Source organism: Pituophis catenifer, unplaced genomic scaffold (assembly GCF_029215685.1).
Source record: "Pituophis catenifer annectens isolate HBS135680 unplaced genomic scaffold, rPitCat1.0.hap2 SCAF_4, whole genome shotgun sequence".
Classification (NCBI taxonomy): domain Eukaryota; kingdom Metazoa; phylum Chordata; class Lepidosauria; order Squamata; family Colubridae; genus Pituophis; species Pituophis catenifer.
This window is the reverse complement of record NW_027256884.1, coordinates 107,721,883-107,740,230: the sequence shown is the minus strand read 5'-3', so window position 1 is coordinate 107,740,230 and position 18,348 is coordinate 107,721,883. Positions and strand designations below refer to the sequence as shown.

Here is an 18,348-nt window from a genome sequence, read left to right as displayed (position 1 = left end):
AGGAAGAAATGGGGATTTCGCAGTAACCTTCCCCTGGATTGGGGTGGGAATAGAGATTTTACAGTATCCTTCCCCTGCCATGCCCACCAAGCCATGACACACCCACCAAGCCACACCCACAGAACCGGTAGTAAAATAATTGAAACCCACCACTGCTCCACTTCCTTAGGATCTTGCGAAAAAATAAAATGGAACAACATCTGCTGACCTCCTTTTATTGGTCCACAATAGAAAGCGTCCTCACTCATTGCATTACGGTGTGGTATGCTGGCTTGACAGCCGTGGATAGAAAGACATTACAGAGGGTGGTGAGCACAGCACAAAACACCGCTACCGGCTCGGCAGAACCGGGCCAAACCGGGAGGAACCCACCACTGATCTAATATTAACAATATACTTTCACATTAAATGATTAGGTTGGTTCTTCCAATTTGTTATTGTGGTAAATGGAATATAGTTAGGAGAGTTCAAGAAAACTGACTGATGAGATTGGAGGCAGTTATCCTCTTTAGGTACAATTGACCCTACAGAGCAATTGTTATGTAAATAAAGAGCATCCCATATAAGCAATCTTAAATAACTGGGAGGTAAATAGCCAGGATATAAATCTAATGAAAGAACAAAGTAATATATACCTACATTTGAAAAGGGATTATTTTTTTGTGTGGGAAAAACCGCTTATACCAAATAAAAATATCTCTACTACTACAGGAAAAGATATACTTAGAATGTCATCCTGAAATTAATTATCTTATTTTAAATGTTCCAATTGCTGGAAATCCAAATGAGAGGAAGAGAAGAAAAGAGGAAAAAGCTATAATTGGAATTCATTGTTGTGATTTGAATCAAACCATCTGTTGTCTAGTACCTTTTCTTTAGCCTTTCTCCGACTGTTGCCTTTGGCGCTTCCATGACATCCAGTTAAGAGTCTATTTACATTTTGCTTGTGTATTGGATTGGTCTACTGCAGGGGAAATTTGACCAGTTCGGACCGGATCGCATGTACCGGTAGTGGCAATTTGAAGTGGTTTGCCAAACTGGTAAAAAACACCCCTGGTTTACCCCGCTGACCCTCGCCCGCTCGTCACTCACCCCTTCTGCTCTGTGTGTATGCCCAAGAAGGAGGAGAAGACCTGGACAAATTTTCCTTCCTCCCTTTGCAGTGAAGGGAAGGGAGCCTGCTTGGAGCTGCGGTAGCCTGCCTGTGCCTTTAAGGTACTTCGACCCCCAGGAGGAGGGAGGATCATAAAGGGACAGACTGCAGCGGCTGCCTTCTGAGCAGCTCCGCTGTGAATGGAGGGAGAAAAGTTCAGCTTCTCTCTGCCACAGCATTCAACGTGGCTGCTTCTCTCCTCTTTCTCGGGCTCATATACAAAGAGTAAACATGAGAAGGAGACGAGAAGCAGCCAGGTTGTATGGTAGAAGACTTGGCCAAACTTTTCTGTCAGTTCTGTGGACGTGGCTTGATGGATGTGGCTTGGTAGGGTGGTAAGTGATGTCAGGTTGGCCACATCCACTCAGTCACATGACCCCAACCATCACCACCAAGCCATGCCCACAGGGAAGCCCACAGGTAGGGAAAAATTTTGAATGTCACCCCGGTCTGCTGTCCCCTAAGAAAAATTCCAATAAAAATAATTAATATAATCCCTTTAATTAATAGCTTTAGAATGAACAACAGAGGATAAAATGCTATAACTTAAACTAATACCAAAGATTTTGTACACCTTACATTCTGAAAAAGACAGCCAATTGATAGGTCACTACCGTGTTTCCCCGAAAATAAGACCCAGTCTTATATTTTTTTTAACCCCGAAATAAGCGCTTGGCCTTATTGCCATGCGCTCAAAAGCCCGATTGGGCTTATTATCAGGGGATGTCTTATTTTGGGGAAAACAGGGCAAAAGAATTGAGACTTTATTAATTTCAAGGGGTGGAAAAATGAAAGGGGAATCCTCTGAGTACCAAGAAAAAAGTGTAAAAATTAAACACTTTTCTTTGAAAAGGAGTGTCTTTCATAGTTTAGATCAGTGGTGGGATTCAGCCAGTTCGCACCACTTTGGGAGAACCAGTTGTTAACTTTCTGAACAGTTTGGGAAACTGGTTGTTGAAAGAAATCATTAGGGCAGAGAACCGGTTGTTAAATTACTTGAATCCCACCACTGGCTTTGATGCTCATAGCTTCCCTTGCTACTAATCAGGGGTGAAATCCAGCAGGTTCTAATAGGTTCTGAAGAACTGGTAGCGGAAATTTTGAGCAGTTCGGAGAACCGGCAAATACCACCTCTGGTTGGCCCCAGGAATGGGGTGGAAATGAGGATTTTGCAGTATCCTTCTCCTGAGTGGGGTGGGAATGGAGATTTTGTAGTATCCTTCCCCTGCCATGCCACACCATGCCCACCAAGCCACGCCAACCGAATCGGTAGTAAAAAAAATGGATTTCATCATTGCTACTAATATTGTATCGAAGGCCTGCAACTGTAAGAAAGTGTTCCTTTATGTTTTTAAAAAGAGATGAGAATGGTTTTGTAGCAGATGGTGTTAGTGAACCGTAGAGAGAAGCTCAAAATCCTTCTCTTTTTCAGATTAAAATCTGAACAACAACAACAGCAACAACAGCAACAACAACAATTGGCACAGATGGGCAATTTTATCAACTATGGTTTCTTTCTGTTTCTCTCCCTCTTTTTCGATCATGCATACATATCATCTTAATTCTACTTCTGTCTATTTGAAAATTCATAAACTCTGTGGTCATTTCTTCTATTGTATGTTAATTTTATCTGATTTAAGAATATCTTACATCTAATTCTGTTACTGTTGTGGATTTTTGTACATAAATATACAAAACCAAACTACTCAGAGTAAAATGTTTTCCTCTAATTTACACATTCGTACATGCTATTTTAAAAGGATAAATGACAATAAAAATGGCAGAAACATAACTTTAGTTTACACGTTGAAACTAAATGAAATAAGGATTTGGCAAATTTATATTAAAATTAAAAAAATAATCGATTACATTTTGAGCTGATACAATTTATCTTGGTTTTGATGTGTGCTAACAAAAGCTCCTGAGATTTAATTTCTAGTGTAGATTGATCAGAGTTTGCTGCTTTTACTGTTACACCTTCCTCCTCTTATTTTCCCCACAAAAACAACAACAACCCTGTGAGGTGAGTTGGACTAAGAGAGAGTGACTGGCCATGGTCAACTTGGCCATAGACAAGGTGGAACTTGAACTCATGGTCTCCTGCTTTCTAGCCGAAGTGATTCAGTTCATGTCACAAATGAAGGATTTCGGTTAAACAACAGAAAAAGGATACATTGGTTTAGCACTGGAAAAATAGTTCTTTTTATACTTTTATTTACCTTGTAAATGAAAAAAATACTATTTAAAAGAGGAAGTTAGCAAATAAAAAGCATACAAGAAAAGGCAGTATTATTTTCCTTGTTTTATTTAGCCAGAAGGAGTTCTTGTTCCTTTTAAAGAATGAGTAAAAATGTAGTTTCCCCAAGGAGCTCTATACTACTAGTTCAATTATTATTATTAACAATTAAGACAGGTCACAACATTTATTTAAAATTAATACCCTAGAGAACATTTAGAGGAAAATATTTTTTAAAACTTTAAATTAAATCCCTATTTTCGGTTCAGTTTCCTTAATTTAATTAATTAAGCATTATAGGAATGAAACCTTCACTAATCTTCATAAGTATTAGATGCATGTGTAATGCATCTCAGCCCATATACTTTGCTAAGAACATACCTTAATTATGCAGTCTGTTAGGATTATCTGTGGATTGTGGAATCAAAGTCTATACAAAAATGCTTAGCATTTATGGGCTTTTAAAAAAGTGGTTAATGTGCTTTACATAGATTTAATAAATCCTTACAACAGCAGCAGTCCTATTAAATGTCATGTTACTATCCTCATGTCATTAAAAAAAAAACTCATAATGAATCATACCAACGTCCAATATCTTTATTATTTATGAAGAAAATTTATATGGCTGCCCAATTCATTCTTGGTGACTCTGGGAAGCTTAAAAGGATGAAACTCCAGTATAAAAACAAATATATTACTGTATAGTAATCAACAATTGATTCATGCAGTAATCAACCTTATGTCTCTGGGATTCCTATTGAAAGGAACATTTATAAACAGGGACTAAAACTAATATTAAAATAATCTTGTCTAAAGTTATTTGGTGAATTGAGTATTAGATTAAGACCTTCACACAGTCTCCCTTGCTTACAATGCACACTCTTAGCCACCACAGTTTATTGCTCTTTTAGTAATTTTGCTTTGCATTACTAAAGAAAGTGAACTTAGGTGTATCAGTCTGTTGAAAAATAATAAGAGAATATTGTCAGTTAATAGCAACTTTATTCTCGTGCAGACTTCTAGTTCTCAGAAATAATTCTGACTTTTTTTTTTCTGTTACAGATTCCATGGATTCTTGCATTTTTAGAGTTGCTCCAATGGATATTTTTTGCACTTATTGAATCTTTACTTATGGGAAATTCTTTGCTTTACATTCTGAACTAATAATGACTGAGTCATGTGATTGACAAGGGACTTGACTGGTCTAAAAAAAGAATTTTTTTGGTTGACCAGTTTATGACTTGAGTTCCCTTAAGAAAAGCATGCTCGGATAGTGGTTGGCACAGATACCATTTCCTTTCAGTAAGACTGTGGAAGACGTGGCCACTTGAAATCTGAAAATGAGTGCACCATTACTTCCCAACAAGTCATGTTACAATCTATTACAGACCAACAGAAATGAGATGAAAAATAACAATGAACACATGGTGTCTGTAGGAGACACAAATGCCAATCAAATCACATCGGAGGTCAGAACCCCTGGAACAGCAATAAGGACAAGAAATATTTCAGGAGAATCTGCTTGCTTACACACCAGTAAGCAAGAAACCAACAGACAGTTAGACTCTGAGAGAAACAATCTTCAGGGCATCACTGGTGAATCAGAGTTTATACTATCTTCTACCATCAGCAAGAAACTGCACGCAGATTGTAGGCCCGAAGGGCTTAAGGACACTTCAAAGCTAGTCACTATTAGCCGAGGACACAGTTTGTCCAACCTGAGGATCAACACAAGTGATAACTTTTCAGTGGTACTTTCAAAAAGCGATGCTGATCTTATTCAGTATGTTTCAAAGGAAAAAATGCCTAGAAGTATTGAGCCAGAAGGAATAAAACGCCTCTCTTTGGGGAGATCAAGAAAACTTATGGCTAAAACAGAAAAAGAATTTGTTGGTCGTGTATCAGGTAAACGCTTACTTTCGGTATCCTTGGATTCCATCAACACGTCACATCATTTGAGTGGGGACATAGAGAAAACTCAGAAAACATCAAGAGACCATTTTCTAGGTATGGTGTTCCATCCAACTGATGGTGTGTCAGAAGGAAAAATTGTACCTTATTCTAAATATTCGTCTACCTCAGAAATGGAAAGAGCAAGTGCCCCAGCCATACAATCAAGGGTGGATAACGTACCAAATGCCAACAAACAAGGCCCTCCACATCATGCTGTTCTTGACCTCCATTTAACTGTTAAATCTAATGAACTTCGGAAATCAGAAGCACAAATTGACTATCAAAGCGATAAGAGAGGAAAAGGGGAGGTGAAGTGTCCTCTGTCTTCACAGTCTAAGCATGTGGGTGAGCAAAAAATAAACAAGGTTATGTTATTTGAATTTCTTGGATGCCCAGCAGAAGAAAATAATGTTGTGGTACAGAATCAAAAGGATACGGGGACGGAAATACACAAGACCAAATTATATCAGTTGCCAAAAGAGGATCTGTTTTTAAATGAAGGATTTGACTCTGTTAATGGAAGTCTGATAAGGGAGAAGGACTCTTCAGATTTAAGAAAAGGAAATAATTACAGTAACAGCAAAGCAGTAAGCAAAGCGAATGGGGAATATAGAGCTATGAAAGAGGTAGACTCTATTTCAGCTCCTGATGATGGTACTATACATGTTGATAAATTGACGTCAACAAGGAATGAAAACCTACACATTGGTAGCACAAGTTGTATTCCAGCAGTTAATGGGCATATGTCTTTTATGGATAGCGTTAATGTGACAGACACCAAACATCTGAATAGCTATGAAAATAAACAGATTCTACTCAAAGAACCCAGTGAAGATGTTATAATTGTCCAATCTGATTTGGAAGCTCCCAAACCACAAAATACAGAAAATATCTCGGTAAATTTTAACATTGTGGACAGCGATTTAGAAACCACAAATTTTTCAGTTCAGAGCAAGAAAATAGTTAACGAAAAGAAAGAGCATTCAAATAATGCACCGGAAAGCTGTAAAATAATAGCACAAAATGAAACTTTTTTATGTCCCCCAACTCCTTTGCGCCCTTCGGCAACTATGAATGCCAGTAGCCACAGCACAGTGTCAAACAGCAGTTTGAAGGAACTTTGTGCACTTCATGTTGACAAGCTGCCATCTTCTGCAACCCTGCCTCCCACTGAGAGCACCCAGTTATTTAACTCATCCCCTAAAGTGCCTAATAAAACTACATGTAACAGTGGGATCCCTAAGCCTATCCTTATAAATTCCAAGGGGCCCCTACCAGCCAGTTACAATGGTGAGCATGAGGATATGGAGAAACCTGAAGATAAGGTTGAAACTCCAGCCATTCCCAAGCCCAAACATGTGAGGCCTAAAATAATAACTTACATTAGAAGGAACCCTCAGGCAATCAGCCAGCTTGATCAGTCTGGATTGTCTTGCATGCCCCCTGCTTGTGGGTTGGCAACTGAACAGAAAATGTTAAATGATGGAGACATTAAACCAAGCAATGTTTTCTACGAAAAATTTAAAACTGACTTTCAGAAGCCTCAGATTTACAGTTCTGGATTTGTAGTATCTGGCATTAAATCCTCAGACCATCAGTTTGGTCCAATGGGTGAAAAGTTTTTCCAGGAGGTAAGTCTTTTAAAAAAAAACAAAAAACAAAAAAAACCAGGCTATTGAAGTGAAATAAATGTGAATCTGTTAAAATCTGTGATAATCTTTCAAATATTCAATTTTAAAAAATCTGTAGATTTTTTTTTTTTTTTTGAAAAAGTACATAGAATCACAATGACATGGGAAACTCAAGATACTAGGTAAGTATGGTGAAAGAAATGTTCTTTATTGTCTCATGTTTCTTTATGAGCCACGGTGGTGCAGTGGTTAGAATGCAGTACTGCAGGCTACTTCTGTTGGCTGCCGGCTGCCTGCAATTTGGCAGTTTGAATCTCACTAGGCTCAAGGTTGACTCAGCCTTCCATCCTTCTGAGGTGGGTAAAATGAGGACCCAGATTGTTGGGGGCAATATGCTGACTCTGTAGACCGCTTAGAGAAGGCTGTAAAGCACTGTAAAGCGGTATATAAGTCTAAATGCTATTGCTATGAATCTGTTTCCTTTTAGGAAAATTGTCACAAAATTCGAGGTTGATATATTTGATTTCACAGTACAAAAACAACACCTGCTATAGCAGTGATGTAAACATGGCTGGAAAATTCTCTTGCTCTGAAAAGCAGTTTTAAAATTGTCCAATTTTTTTTTAAAAAAAGAGAGTGAGATGACTCTACTGTATATTCAGAAATTATTTACAGCAATTCACCAGCAGGCTTGCTCCACTTGACTGGTTCAATCTGTATCTCTTTCTCCAACAGCCAACTGTTTTTGAATTTAAATCAAAGCTTTGACATTAGTTTTTAAAACTAATGGTCTCAATCTGCCATCAAAAACAGTTTGCTAAATCCCCTGTCTGCTATTTTTTATGTTGATTTAACTTATCTAACAAAGTGCCCTGGACATTGAAAAGTCCCAACAATGTGGAATGTACATGAATAGAAAAAGAGGGTTGTTTCACATTCGATACAAAATACTACATTGCTGAAAGTTTGGTTAATCTGTTTTGGGTTGGCTGTAGTCCAGTTGAAAGAAACTCAAACAATTTGAATGAAATCAAGATGTTTTACATGAAATGCTCTTTTATCTATCTGAAGAATAGGGTTAAAGAATAACCCTAAAGAATAGAGAGGCCTTATTTATGAACATGGTTAAAAATGCCAGGCTTCACAGTATAGTCTAATACAGTGCTGAAATTCACATTTTTTTACTACCAGTTCTGTGGGCATGGCTTGGTGGACGTGGCAGGGAAAGGATATTGCAAAATCTCCATTCCCGCCCCACTCCAGGGGAAGGATATTGCAAATTCCCCATTCCCTCTCCACTCCTGGGGGAAGGATATTGCAAAATCTCCATTCCCATCCCACTCTGGGGCCAGCCAGAGGTGGTATTTGCCAGTTCTCTGAACTACTCAAAATTTCCGCTACCGGTTCTCCGAACTCCTCAAAATTTCTGCTGCCGGTTCTCTGAACTGCTCAAAATTTCCACTACTGGTTCTCCAGAACCTGTCAGAACCTGCTGGATTTTACCCCTGGTCTAATATGTATCTCAATGGCATGGCACAATCCCATGCTTCTTTATTCAGATGTAAATTTTCATATGTGCTTTAGATTTATTCTCAATATTGATTTACTAATGGAAGTTCTTATTCTCCAGAAGACCTATTATTAAAAACACTTCAAGGATAAATTGGGGAAGATTTTAGATTCACATCTCCCTTGTTTTTCAATCAGCCCAAAGAGGAGCAGGCCTAGTTAATTTTCCCACAGGGGAGGAGATAGTAGGATGGGGAGGGAAAATTTAAATAAATTAGCTCTTCTCATCATTTTCACATTCATAGCAATAAATCTGTGGGGATTTATTGTCATAGAAACTTCTGTGGCTCCTGAACTGACCATAGAATCTCTCTGACATAAACCCAGGGTGCATATAAGCCAAATTTTTGTTTTCTTCCTAAGCAAATATATTTAAATATTTTGATGTTCTGTTATGACTGCATTATATTATTTATTCAATTTATAATATATTAGTGTGTCATTTTTTTCATTTCTGTCAGATACTACAGCAGCAACCATGCTGAGAAATATTAACTGCAATCCTTGTAAAGAGCTGAGTGAATGCATATTATGATTTCTATTGTATTTTTCTTGAATTTCCCTTTATAAAGGTAATAATTTAAATGTCTATAATTGATAGAATTATAAAAATACATTTATATTTCTGTAGGTTGGAGAAAGGCCTGCGAAAGACAATTTTTCTCCTCCACCATATGCTCACTATGAGGTGCCTCCAAGCTTTTATCGCTCAACAATGATCCTTAAACCCCAGTTAGGACTTGGTGCTATTTCCAGGTTGCCATCTGTGAAAAGCAGGATTTTGATTTCCAGTCAAAGATCTTCAGCAAGCTGCATCCATCCTCAACCACCAATACCCAGTTCAACGCTATTCCATCCTGATACTTCAGGTGATCAATTAATCTGTTTGGCTGAGCTCGTAAATCATAAGTCATAATGATAAACTGAACTTAATCACAATCTAAAGGAAATTTAGAATATTGTACCCAAAGGGTATTAGATCACTAAATGGTCTGATTAAGTTTGTCTTAAGTAAACCCAATCTATGTTTTAATTATAATAGCAAATCACCAATATAAGTCTTTGTAGTTTGGTTTGGTTTGGTTGTCTGGTTTGATTTAGGCAGGACTAAAACATGATCAAAAGTTTGCTTTCTTAGTGTATCAGTCTAACTATACTAGTTAGTGCTGCAGTCTTACACTACAGTTATGCCTGCCTGTCAACACTGTCAACACTATACAACACTATCTAGAAGTGTTGAACAAAAATTCTCATCATCTCCCATAATCTCCAACCAGTATATTTTGTGTTTTGGAAGATGGTGTGGGGAAGTCTGCTTAATCAACTGATCTGAGAGCCCCACTGAATGCAATGGTTATATTAAGAGTGTTTACACAACATTTTAACTATGTTACCCAATTAATCCATTTTCTGGATATGCACAGTTACATAAAGTATCCAAGCATACTGATTCATAACATAAGTTAACCGTGTGACCTTGTTGTGCATGTTGTGTGAACACAGCTATAGGGTTCTTTGTATACTAAGTTAAAATTTGTAGTATTGTTGGTCAAGTGTTGCAAAAATGACAAGGGACCTGTCTTCTCCCCCATGCTATCCTCTGCCAACACTACTTTCACTATGAATACATTTACATCTTACAATGTAAGATGTAAATCCATCCAACAGTGGATTGTTAGTTTGTTCATACATTTATTTTGGTGCCTTCAAGTTAGTGTTGATTCCTGATGATTGCCTGGGCAAGTCTCTGCAGTTTTCTTGGCAAAATTTCAGAAAAGGTTTGCCATTGCCTGTTTTCAAGGGCTGATGTCACCAAGCTGGCTTTATGCCTAAAATGGGACTAGAACTCATGGTTTTCTGGTATCTGGCCTGATGTCTTAACCACTGCACCATACCTCTAGAGTCCATTTAAGCTCACGCCTACTGCTTCAGTGACTCCATCAACCATCTCATTCTCTGTCGTCCCCTTCTTCTTTTGCCCTCAATCTTTCCCAGCATTAGGCTCTTCTCCAGTGAGTCCTTCCTTCTCATTAGGTGATCAAAGTATTTGAGTTTTATCTTCAGGATCTGGCCTTCTAAAGAGCAGTCAGGGTTGATCTCTTCTAGGACTGATTGGTTTGATTGCCTTGCAGTCCAAGGGACTCGCAGGAGTCTTCTCCAGCACCATAGTTCAAAGGCCTCAATTCTTTGGCGCTCAGCCTTTCTTATGGTCCAGTTTATATATTAGGAAAATATTTATTTTTGTATGTGAGCTATTGGATCTATTTGCAGTAGAAAGTGCAACTGAACAGTTACAATATTTCTGGAGAATTCACATGGTTTTGTGTTGGAGTGAATTTTAAAGCACCTCCATAAAAATGAACAATGCTTGTAATCAGATATGATCTAGTAGGATTTGTCTGTCTGAATATTAAATGAATGCAAGTTAAACGGAGATTGCTTTCACTCATCAATTGCTGGCATCACTTTGATCCCTACCACAAATAATATGAATTTTAATGCAAGTGTAGGGCTCTGCTCATCCATTTTACACCATTTTTTTTCTATCCCTGAGAACATTATCTCCTTTTTGCACATGTTTAGAAAAATAAGAGCTGTAATCTGCTAGTGCCTCAGCTTTATTTTTCCCTGGGGTAAACTACTATGATTCCATCAAATTAGGGATTATGTTGGGGACATGATGACATCATAAGACTCCATAATTCATAATTCCCTGGAAAATGGTCTGTAGGGTTTAAAATGTTTGTGATACTAAAATAAATACGTTTAAAGATTAAATACATGTTTCAATTCTCCAATAGTACTTTAACCCCATATCGAGTCATAAAATCACTTTGGATAAAAAAAAAATACTCTCTACTATAAAATAATTATTAAATTGTTATCGCACACAATAAAAAAGTATTGTACACATAATCATAAAGCTGTAGAAGTTGTTCCTATTTATTTCAAAATCTCAAGTGAGAAACATCAACCTCAGTTTTGTTGCTTTTGAGTTCACACAATGGCTTCTGCATTCATTTTTCCATTCTTTTAAAAGAGAAATGTTACTTTCATTTTTTTATGTCTCATATCTATTATCCCATGTGACCATTGGGGCAAACTCAAATATATTTCTTAAAATATGTTTTGGCTTTCCTGCTTTTCTGAAAATGTTCTCACTTTGCTTTTTAAACCTTTTAACACGAATATAAAAACAGAATATTAAATTGCACATTGATATGCAATGTTTAGTTTACTATGTCTACTCAGAAATAAAGCCCCTTGAGTTTAATGGAGCTTACTCTCAAGGTAGTGAATGTAGAATTGCAGCTGCAATGCAATGACAGAATTTTCTGACTCCAGGCATATAAGCAACCAGTTGGCAATTAGATCCCTGCTGATTTAGACTAATGAAAAATAGAGCTTGATTAACTTATCTTTTTCAGGAGAATAGTGCATGTAAACTTGCTAGAGTAGACTAAAGTGAAGTTGATTAGCTTATGGTTCAGCATTTTGTGGGAAACCCAGCTGTTTTCTTAACTCCCAAGAGTTAGCATGTTGTGTGAGCTAGGTCATCACGTTAAGCCATAGAATAATTTATTCATCTGGGCATAGTATGTTATGTGAACACTGCAATTGTGCTTGGTTAGCATGGGGTTAGGGTTAAGTGTGCTGTGAACCAACCATCTGCCTAGGTAGACCCTCCAGGGAAAAAAACCAAAACCCTGAGCTTGGATAATCTTCATGGATTTATCTCTTTTCAATGGATTTTTTTTTTTTAAACACAAAATTGTAAAGAGTGCGAGAGAAAATATTTTAAATATCCATCTCACAAATAAGTGGCTTATCCAATTTTATTGCACTATTGTAATCATGATATATGATTAGATTATATGGAAACCACACAAACAGACTTGTTAAATAAAACAATCGTATACTTTAAATGTGTAAACATTATTCACAGCTAATAATAATAATACCTGATATTTTGTTTCACTGAATTTTATATGTAGCAGAGTTGGGTAATCTACAACCTGCAGGACACCTATAATATCTGATTCTTTTTCTGCAACCTTCTTAACTCTATGGCAGCATGGCTTGCTACCAATTATTTAATATTTTTCAAACTGTGGTTCCTTCTGGGTGTAATCTAGAATCCATGTCTGATATATATGCTTGTTATTAAAGATACAGGCAAGAGACCATCAAATTGGTATGGATATGGTTTTTTTTTATTGTTTAGTTTTTGTTATAATTTCTCCTGCCTTGCTGCTGTATTGTTTTATCATTATTTTTCTATTAGGAATTGGAGAGTGTACAAATTAAATAAATAACTTAAAATAGTTTTGGATTGCAATCTAATGCAATCTTCTCTTGGTATAGGTAAGCAAAGTTTCTAAGTGAACATTTATAGAATTATTCCGCCAGAAATGAACAATATATTCCAACAATACACTGCATTATATATTGCATTTCCTTTGTTTTTTCCATTTCCATCATCCATGTTTAATAAGAGCCCTATGAGTTGAGAAAAAACTATCCTAAATCTATAGCTGTATAGTATCTTTATTAACTTCAACTAACAATAACACAAACAGATGTGCGGGTTTGGTCGTACTCCAGAACTTTTCATCAGGGAAAATGTTACCAACAAAATAAAATGAGGGACACAATGGAAAGAAAGAAAGTTTCAAAATTAGACTAAATACTTCTAGATTGTAAGTTGTGCAAGGAAATTGGTCTTCAGGTGGAATAACTGACTTGAAATCGAATTCCGAATTACGCTTAATTTGGTCAAAAGAAATGATTGTTTCCTTCCACTGTAAAGACACAAGATCATTGCGTCTTTACAGTTTACAAACTAGACAAAGCTAGTTTGTCCCTAGCTTTGGTTCATGCCACAATTTGCCTTAGCCTGGTATTAAGAGGAACAAAGAAACATTGATCTTTGTTGTGAAGATGATCCAAAGACCCCCACATAAATTTTATAGTTGACTACAGATGTGAACATAAGACTCTTCAATCTTTGTCAGACATTTATAGCATCTTACATCCTCTATGATTTTTAAAAATTTATTTTATTTTATTTGTCAAGAATGTATTAGCAGTGGTGGGATTCAGCCAGTTCGCATCAGTTCGGGAGGACCAGTTGTTAACTTTCTGAGCAGTTTGGCAAACTGGTTGTTGGAAGAAATCATTAGGGCAGAGAACCGGTTGTTAAATTACTTGAATCCCACTACTGTGTATTAGGTAATATATATAAGTATAAGCATGAATTGGATACATAAAATAGATATATTTTATGTATCTAAGGGCCTGGTGGCTCAGCAGACTGATAACATTGTGATTAACACCAGCTGTCTGCAATTACTGTAAGTTCGAATCTCACCAGGCTCAAGGTTGACTCAGCCTTCCATCCTTTCTAAGGTAGGTAAATTGAGGACCCAGTTTGTGGGGGCAATAAGCTGACTTTGTATAAATATACAAAAGGATGAAGGCTATTGCTTAATGCATTGTAAGCCGCCCTGAGTCTCTGGAGAAGGGTGGCATATAAATCAAATTTTAAAAAAAATGAATAGAGGAAACATTAGGACAGGGACAGTAGGCACGCTGGTGCTCTTATGCACGCCCCTTACAGGCCTCTTAGGAAGGGGGTGAGGTCAACAGTAGACAGTCTTAGGTTAAAATTTTGGGAGTTTTGGGATGAAAACCCAGAGTCAGGTAGTGTATTCCAGGCATTGACTACTCTGTTGCTGAAGTCAAATTTTCTGCAATCGAGTTTGGAGTGGTTCACTTTAAGTTTGTATCTGTTGCGTGCTCGTGTATTGTTGTGGTTGAAACTGAAGTAGTCATTGACAGGTAGGACATTGTAGCAGATAATTTTATGAGCTATGCTTAGGTCATACCACAGTTTTCTAAGCCTAGAATTTCAAGTCTGGTGGCCTAAGGTATTTTGTTGCGAGCAGAGGAATGGATACTCCTCTATGATACTGATATTGATGCTCTAGTCTAGTACATCAAACTCACAGGTTCTTCTGCCTCACCCTGTCTGTTTACAATAATCAGAGGAGTTCTAAAAACCCCAACTAATATATTAAAAAGTAACTTTTTAAATCTCTGCCAATACATTTTCCTTTAGTTTGACTTGCTGCTCCTCAGTTTCTTATCTCTTTTTATCTGCCATAGTGTTTTTATGTGCTGTTAGGAGCAATGAAAGCAAGTTTATTGTCCTACAGAGAAAACAGCTTATGAGATACAAACCTTAGGCAGAGCTTCTACATTCATTATCTCTCAGGAATGTGAAAGGAAGGCCATTTTGCATGGCATCAAGAAAAGAGTAATAGATAATTGATGAGTATCACTGGATTATGCAAAGAGTCAGCTACTGAAGAGTAGAGATGCTTGGTAGGGGTGCGCCATATGTTATTATCCTGACCTTGAGAGACAGCCAAAGCAACAGTATGCTAGTTAAGTGTGGACTGTGTGGCATGACAATTAACTGAATATGTACCTGGCTCCAAAGTCAAAGAATCATCAAGGTAGAGAGGTATTGAATTGTGCCCTAGGCCCTGCACTTTTTCATATGTGTATTAATAGCATGGATGAAGTGATAGAAGAAATGCTTAGGACATTTGTAGAGAATATCAAATTGGATGAGAGAGCAAGAAGATGGAAATAAACTTTAGACTAATCTTAAAACATTAGACAAATTAGCAGAAAACAACAGAGGCAAGTGCAAAATTCTTCAGTTTGGAAACAAAACCCAATGTATAGTATAGGATAGAGACACTTGGTTTAGTACAGTTAGATAGGGGTGAGTGGTCGGTAACCCATGGCAATGGTTCATCTCCATACTGCTGAATATCTGTACAGGAGCAGCTGGGCAGGATACAGTGGTTGCCATAGGGATGAGGGTCAGTATCTCGGTAGATACGTTTATTTATTTATTTATTTATTCATTCATTTATTTATTTATTATCTGATTTATATACCACCCTTCTCCTAAAGGACTCAGGGGGGTGCACAGCCAAAGTAAAAACATAAATACAAACATTAAAATACAGTTAAAATGATATATGTGTCTATATTTTTCTTGACTGTACACCGCCTTGAGTCTTACGGGAGAAAGGCAGTATAGAAATATAATAAATAAAATAAATAAATATATATATATGCGTTTGAATATCCACCATGGTCAGGGACCGTTTTTTTGAGGCTGAGGAAAAGATGGAGGCGGAATTGATGGAAAGTAGTTCCATCAAGGTTGTGATGTGCAGAGGAAGGTATGGTGGTAAGATGAGAAGTGGTCACTTGCCACTGCTTACCTCTCATGATCAAAGGCCATCTGATAAGTTGCCAGATAGCCCTGGGCTCTAGCTGCTGTTATTAAATGCCAGGTATGTACATAATGAGCCACAGTGGTGCAGTGGTTAAAATGAATTTTACTTCTGCTGCCTGCTGGCTGCCTGCAATTTGGCAATTCAAATCTTACCAGGCTCAAGGTTGACTCAGCCTTCCATCCTTCCCAGGTGGGTAAAATGAGGATTCAGATTGTTGGGGGCAATATGCTGACTCTGTAAACCGCTTACAGAGAGCTGTAAAGCACTGTAAAGCGGTATATAAGTCTAAGTGCTATTGCTATAATAAGACCATCCTCACCCAGGATTTGACTGTGGATTGGGCAGCCAACCAAGTATGTATAACAACAGTCTGGTTGGACTGAGAGGGAAAATTCCCCCATCAAGCTGTTGGTAGAACACAACAGCCTGGGCTGTCATGTAATGTCTCTGCTTCATGAGTTGTATTGGTCATCTAAAATATATAAAGAAGATGGATGACTGCAGTGGACCTCTGATCGAAAGCCTTGTTAGTAATGTTAGGCAGAGATGTGACTAGGAAAGCAGACTATAGACTGAATCTGCAATATGCATAACATTCGCAAATGCCACTCTTCCAACTGCACTAGGGATGCACAAACTTTTGAGTCAAGGATTAACAACTTTATACTAAGGATTGCTTCCTGAAAAATGTTCAGAACCAGAAGAAACTATTGGGAACAGCCAAAACAAGACTTCTTTAGGTTTTAATTGATTCCAGTGGAATGAATATTATGTTAATAAAATACAGCTAATTTAATTATTTTCCATGTAATCCCTACCCTAAGGCACAACAAATTATAGAAAGAAACTTTTGAGCTACATCCAGAACTTTAGTAAGTAGCCCAAAGATAGGAATTGATCTTCTTTTCTGCATTATTTTTTTCACACAGAGAATGCTTCTTGAATTTGTATTAAGGTAAAGATTCCCCTGAACATGCATGCTAGTCGTTTCCAGCTCTAGGGGAGAAATCTCTGTTTCTAAGCTCAAGAGCCAGCGCTGTCTGAAGACGTCTCCGTGGTCATGTGGCTGGCATGACTAAACGCCGAAGGCAAACGGAGCGCTGTTACCTTCCCACCAAAGTGGTTCCTATTTTTCTACTTGCATTTTTTACGTGCTTTCGAACTGCTAGGTTGGCAGAAGCTGGAACAAATAACGGGAGCTCACTCCGTTACGTGGCTGTAGGGATTCGAACCGCTGAACTGCCGACCTTCTGATTGACAAGCTCAGCGTCTTAGCCACAGAGCATCCCTGAATTTGTATTAAAACATTTCCAAAGTACTGTTACAGAGTTACATTAGATATAAAAGACAAAAGATAAACAGCTTTTTATGAGCTCTGATTTTTAGCTCAACTGGAAACCTCTCATATGAGCTTTAAAAAAATCAATAAATGTCAGCAGAACCGAACTCTTTCTTAAAGGTTGGGGGCAGTGGAGAGAGAAATGCTTGGTTGCCCTTTAGCTTAATAAAGCTACCAGTATTCCTATGACTACTCTAAATTAAGAGAAATGAAGAATTAAAGTGCTGCAGGGATTTAGCCAGGAGTTAAGTAAAAATTGCTAATAGTCTTTATTCTTAAACCTAATGCGAGTAATGTTGAGCCAGGATCTAGACTGCTGAAGGAAGGCAGCTTCAGCAAGAATGATCTAAGTATTTGCAGTATATGCTAGAACCCCTAAACATTTCTTTAAATAATGAATGTGTCCTGCCACAAATTCAGATGCAGTAATAAAGATTTTTATCTTCATACAGGGAGCACCGAAGTCTTGCATAGTGTGGAATGTAATGGCTCTTAAGCAAAACTAATGGTGTTTATCTATAAAGTAGCTGAAACTGAAGTACCTTTATACCTCAGAGAATCATTCAATGTGGACATTAATACGTTATTTGGTTTCACACTGTGTTGGCCTTTGTTGCTTATCTGAGTTTTTTGATAGTGTTTATTTATTATTTATTTATTTATTTATTAAATTTATTTGCCCCACGTCTCATATCATAATGACTCTACTGGGTGGCTTACAGTATTAAAACATTAAAACCTTAACAGATAAATATTTCTAAAATGATCAAATAGAAATCACACTCTAAATAAAATTATATTTAAAAAATGGGGACAGAGGGAACAGGAGGCATGGGGGAGGAGGTGGGATTGCCTCTTAATTCATCAACCTCCTTGAGTGTGATGGTCCCCCTTTGGAGCCCCAAAGCCATCAGGCAGAATTAGGTCTTCAGGCCCTTACAGAAAGTCAGGAGAGTGTGAGTCAATCTCACCTGAAGGGGCAAGATGTTCCAAAGGGCAGGAGCCACGGCAGAGAAGGTCCTTTTCCTGAACCCCATCAATCAGAATTCCTTGACTGGCGGAGCCCATAGCATGCCTGTTCTGCTGGCGTGTATGGTAGATAGGACAAAAAATGGATAATAGGGTGACTGGGAACCCTTCAGACA

At 37.6% G+C, this 18,348-nt stretch overlaps 1 protein-coding gene across 1 annotated transcript in view; it reads left to right on the top strand.

Moving 5' to 3' along the window:
* The first annotated feature begins 4,729 nt into the window (after positions 1-4,729).
* Positions 4,730-18,348, top strand: part of MTUS2 (microtubule associated scaffold protein 2) — a 225,482-nt gene continuing 211,863 nt past the window's right edge. Inside the window, exons 1-2 of the mRNA XM_070943875.1 lie at positions 4,730-6,973; positions 9,174-9,411. Coding sequence (XP_070799976.1) covers positions 4,730-6,973; positions 9,174-9,411 — 2,482 coding nt within the window. The remainder of the gene's footprint in view (positions 6,974-9,173; positions 9,412-18,348) is intronic.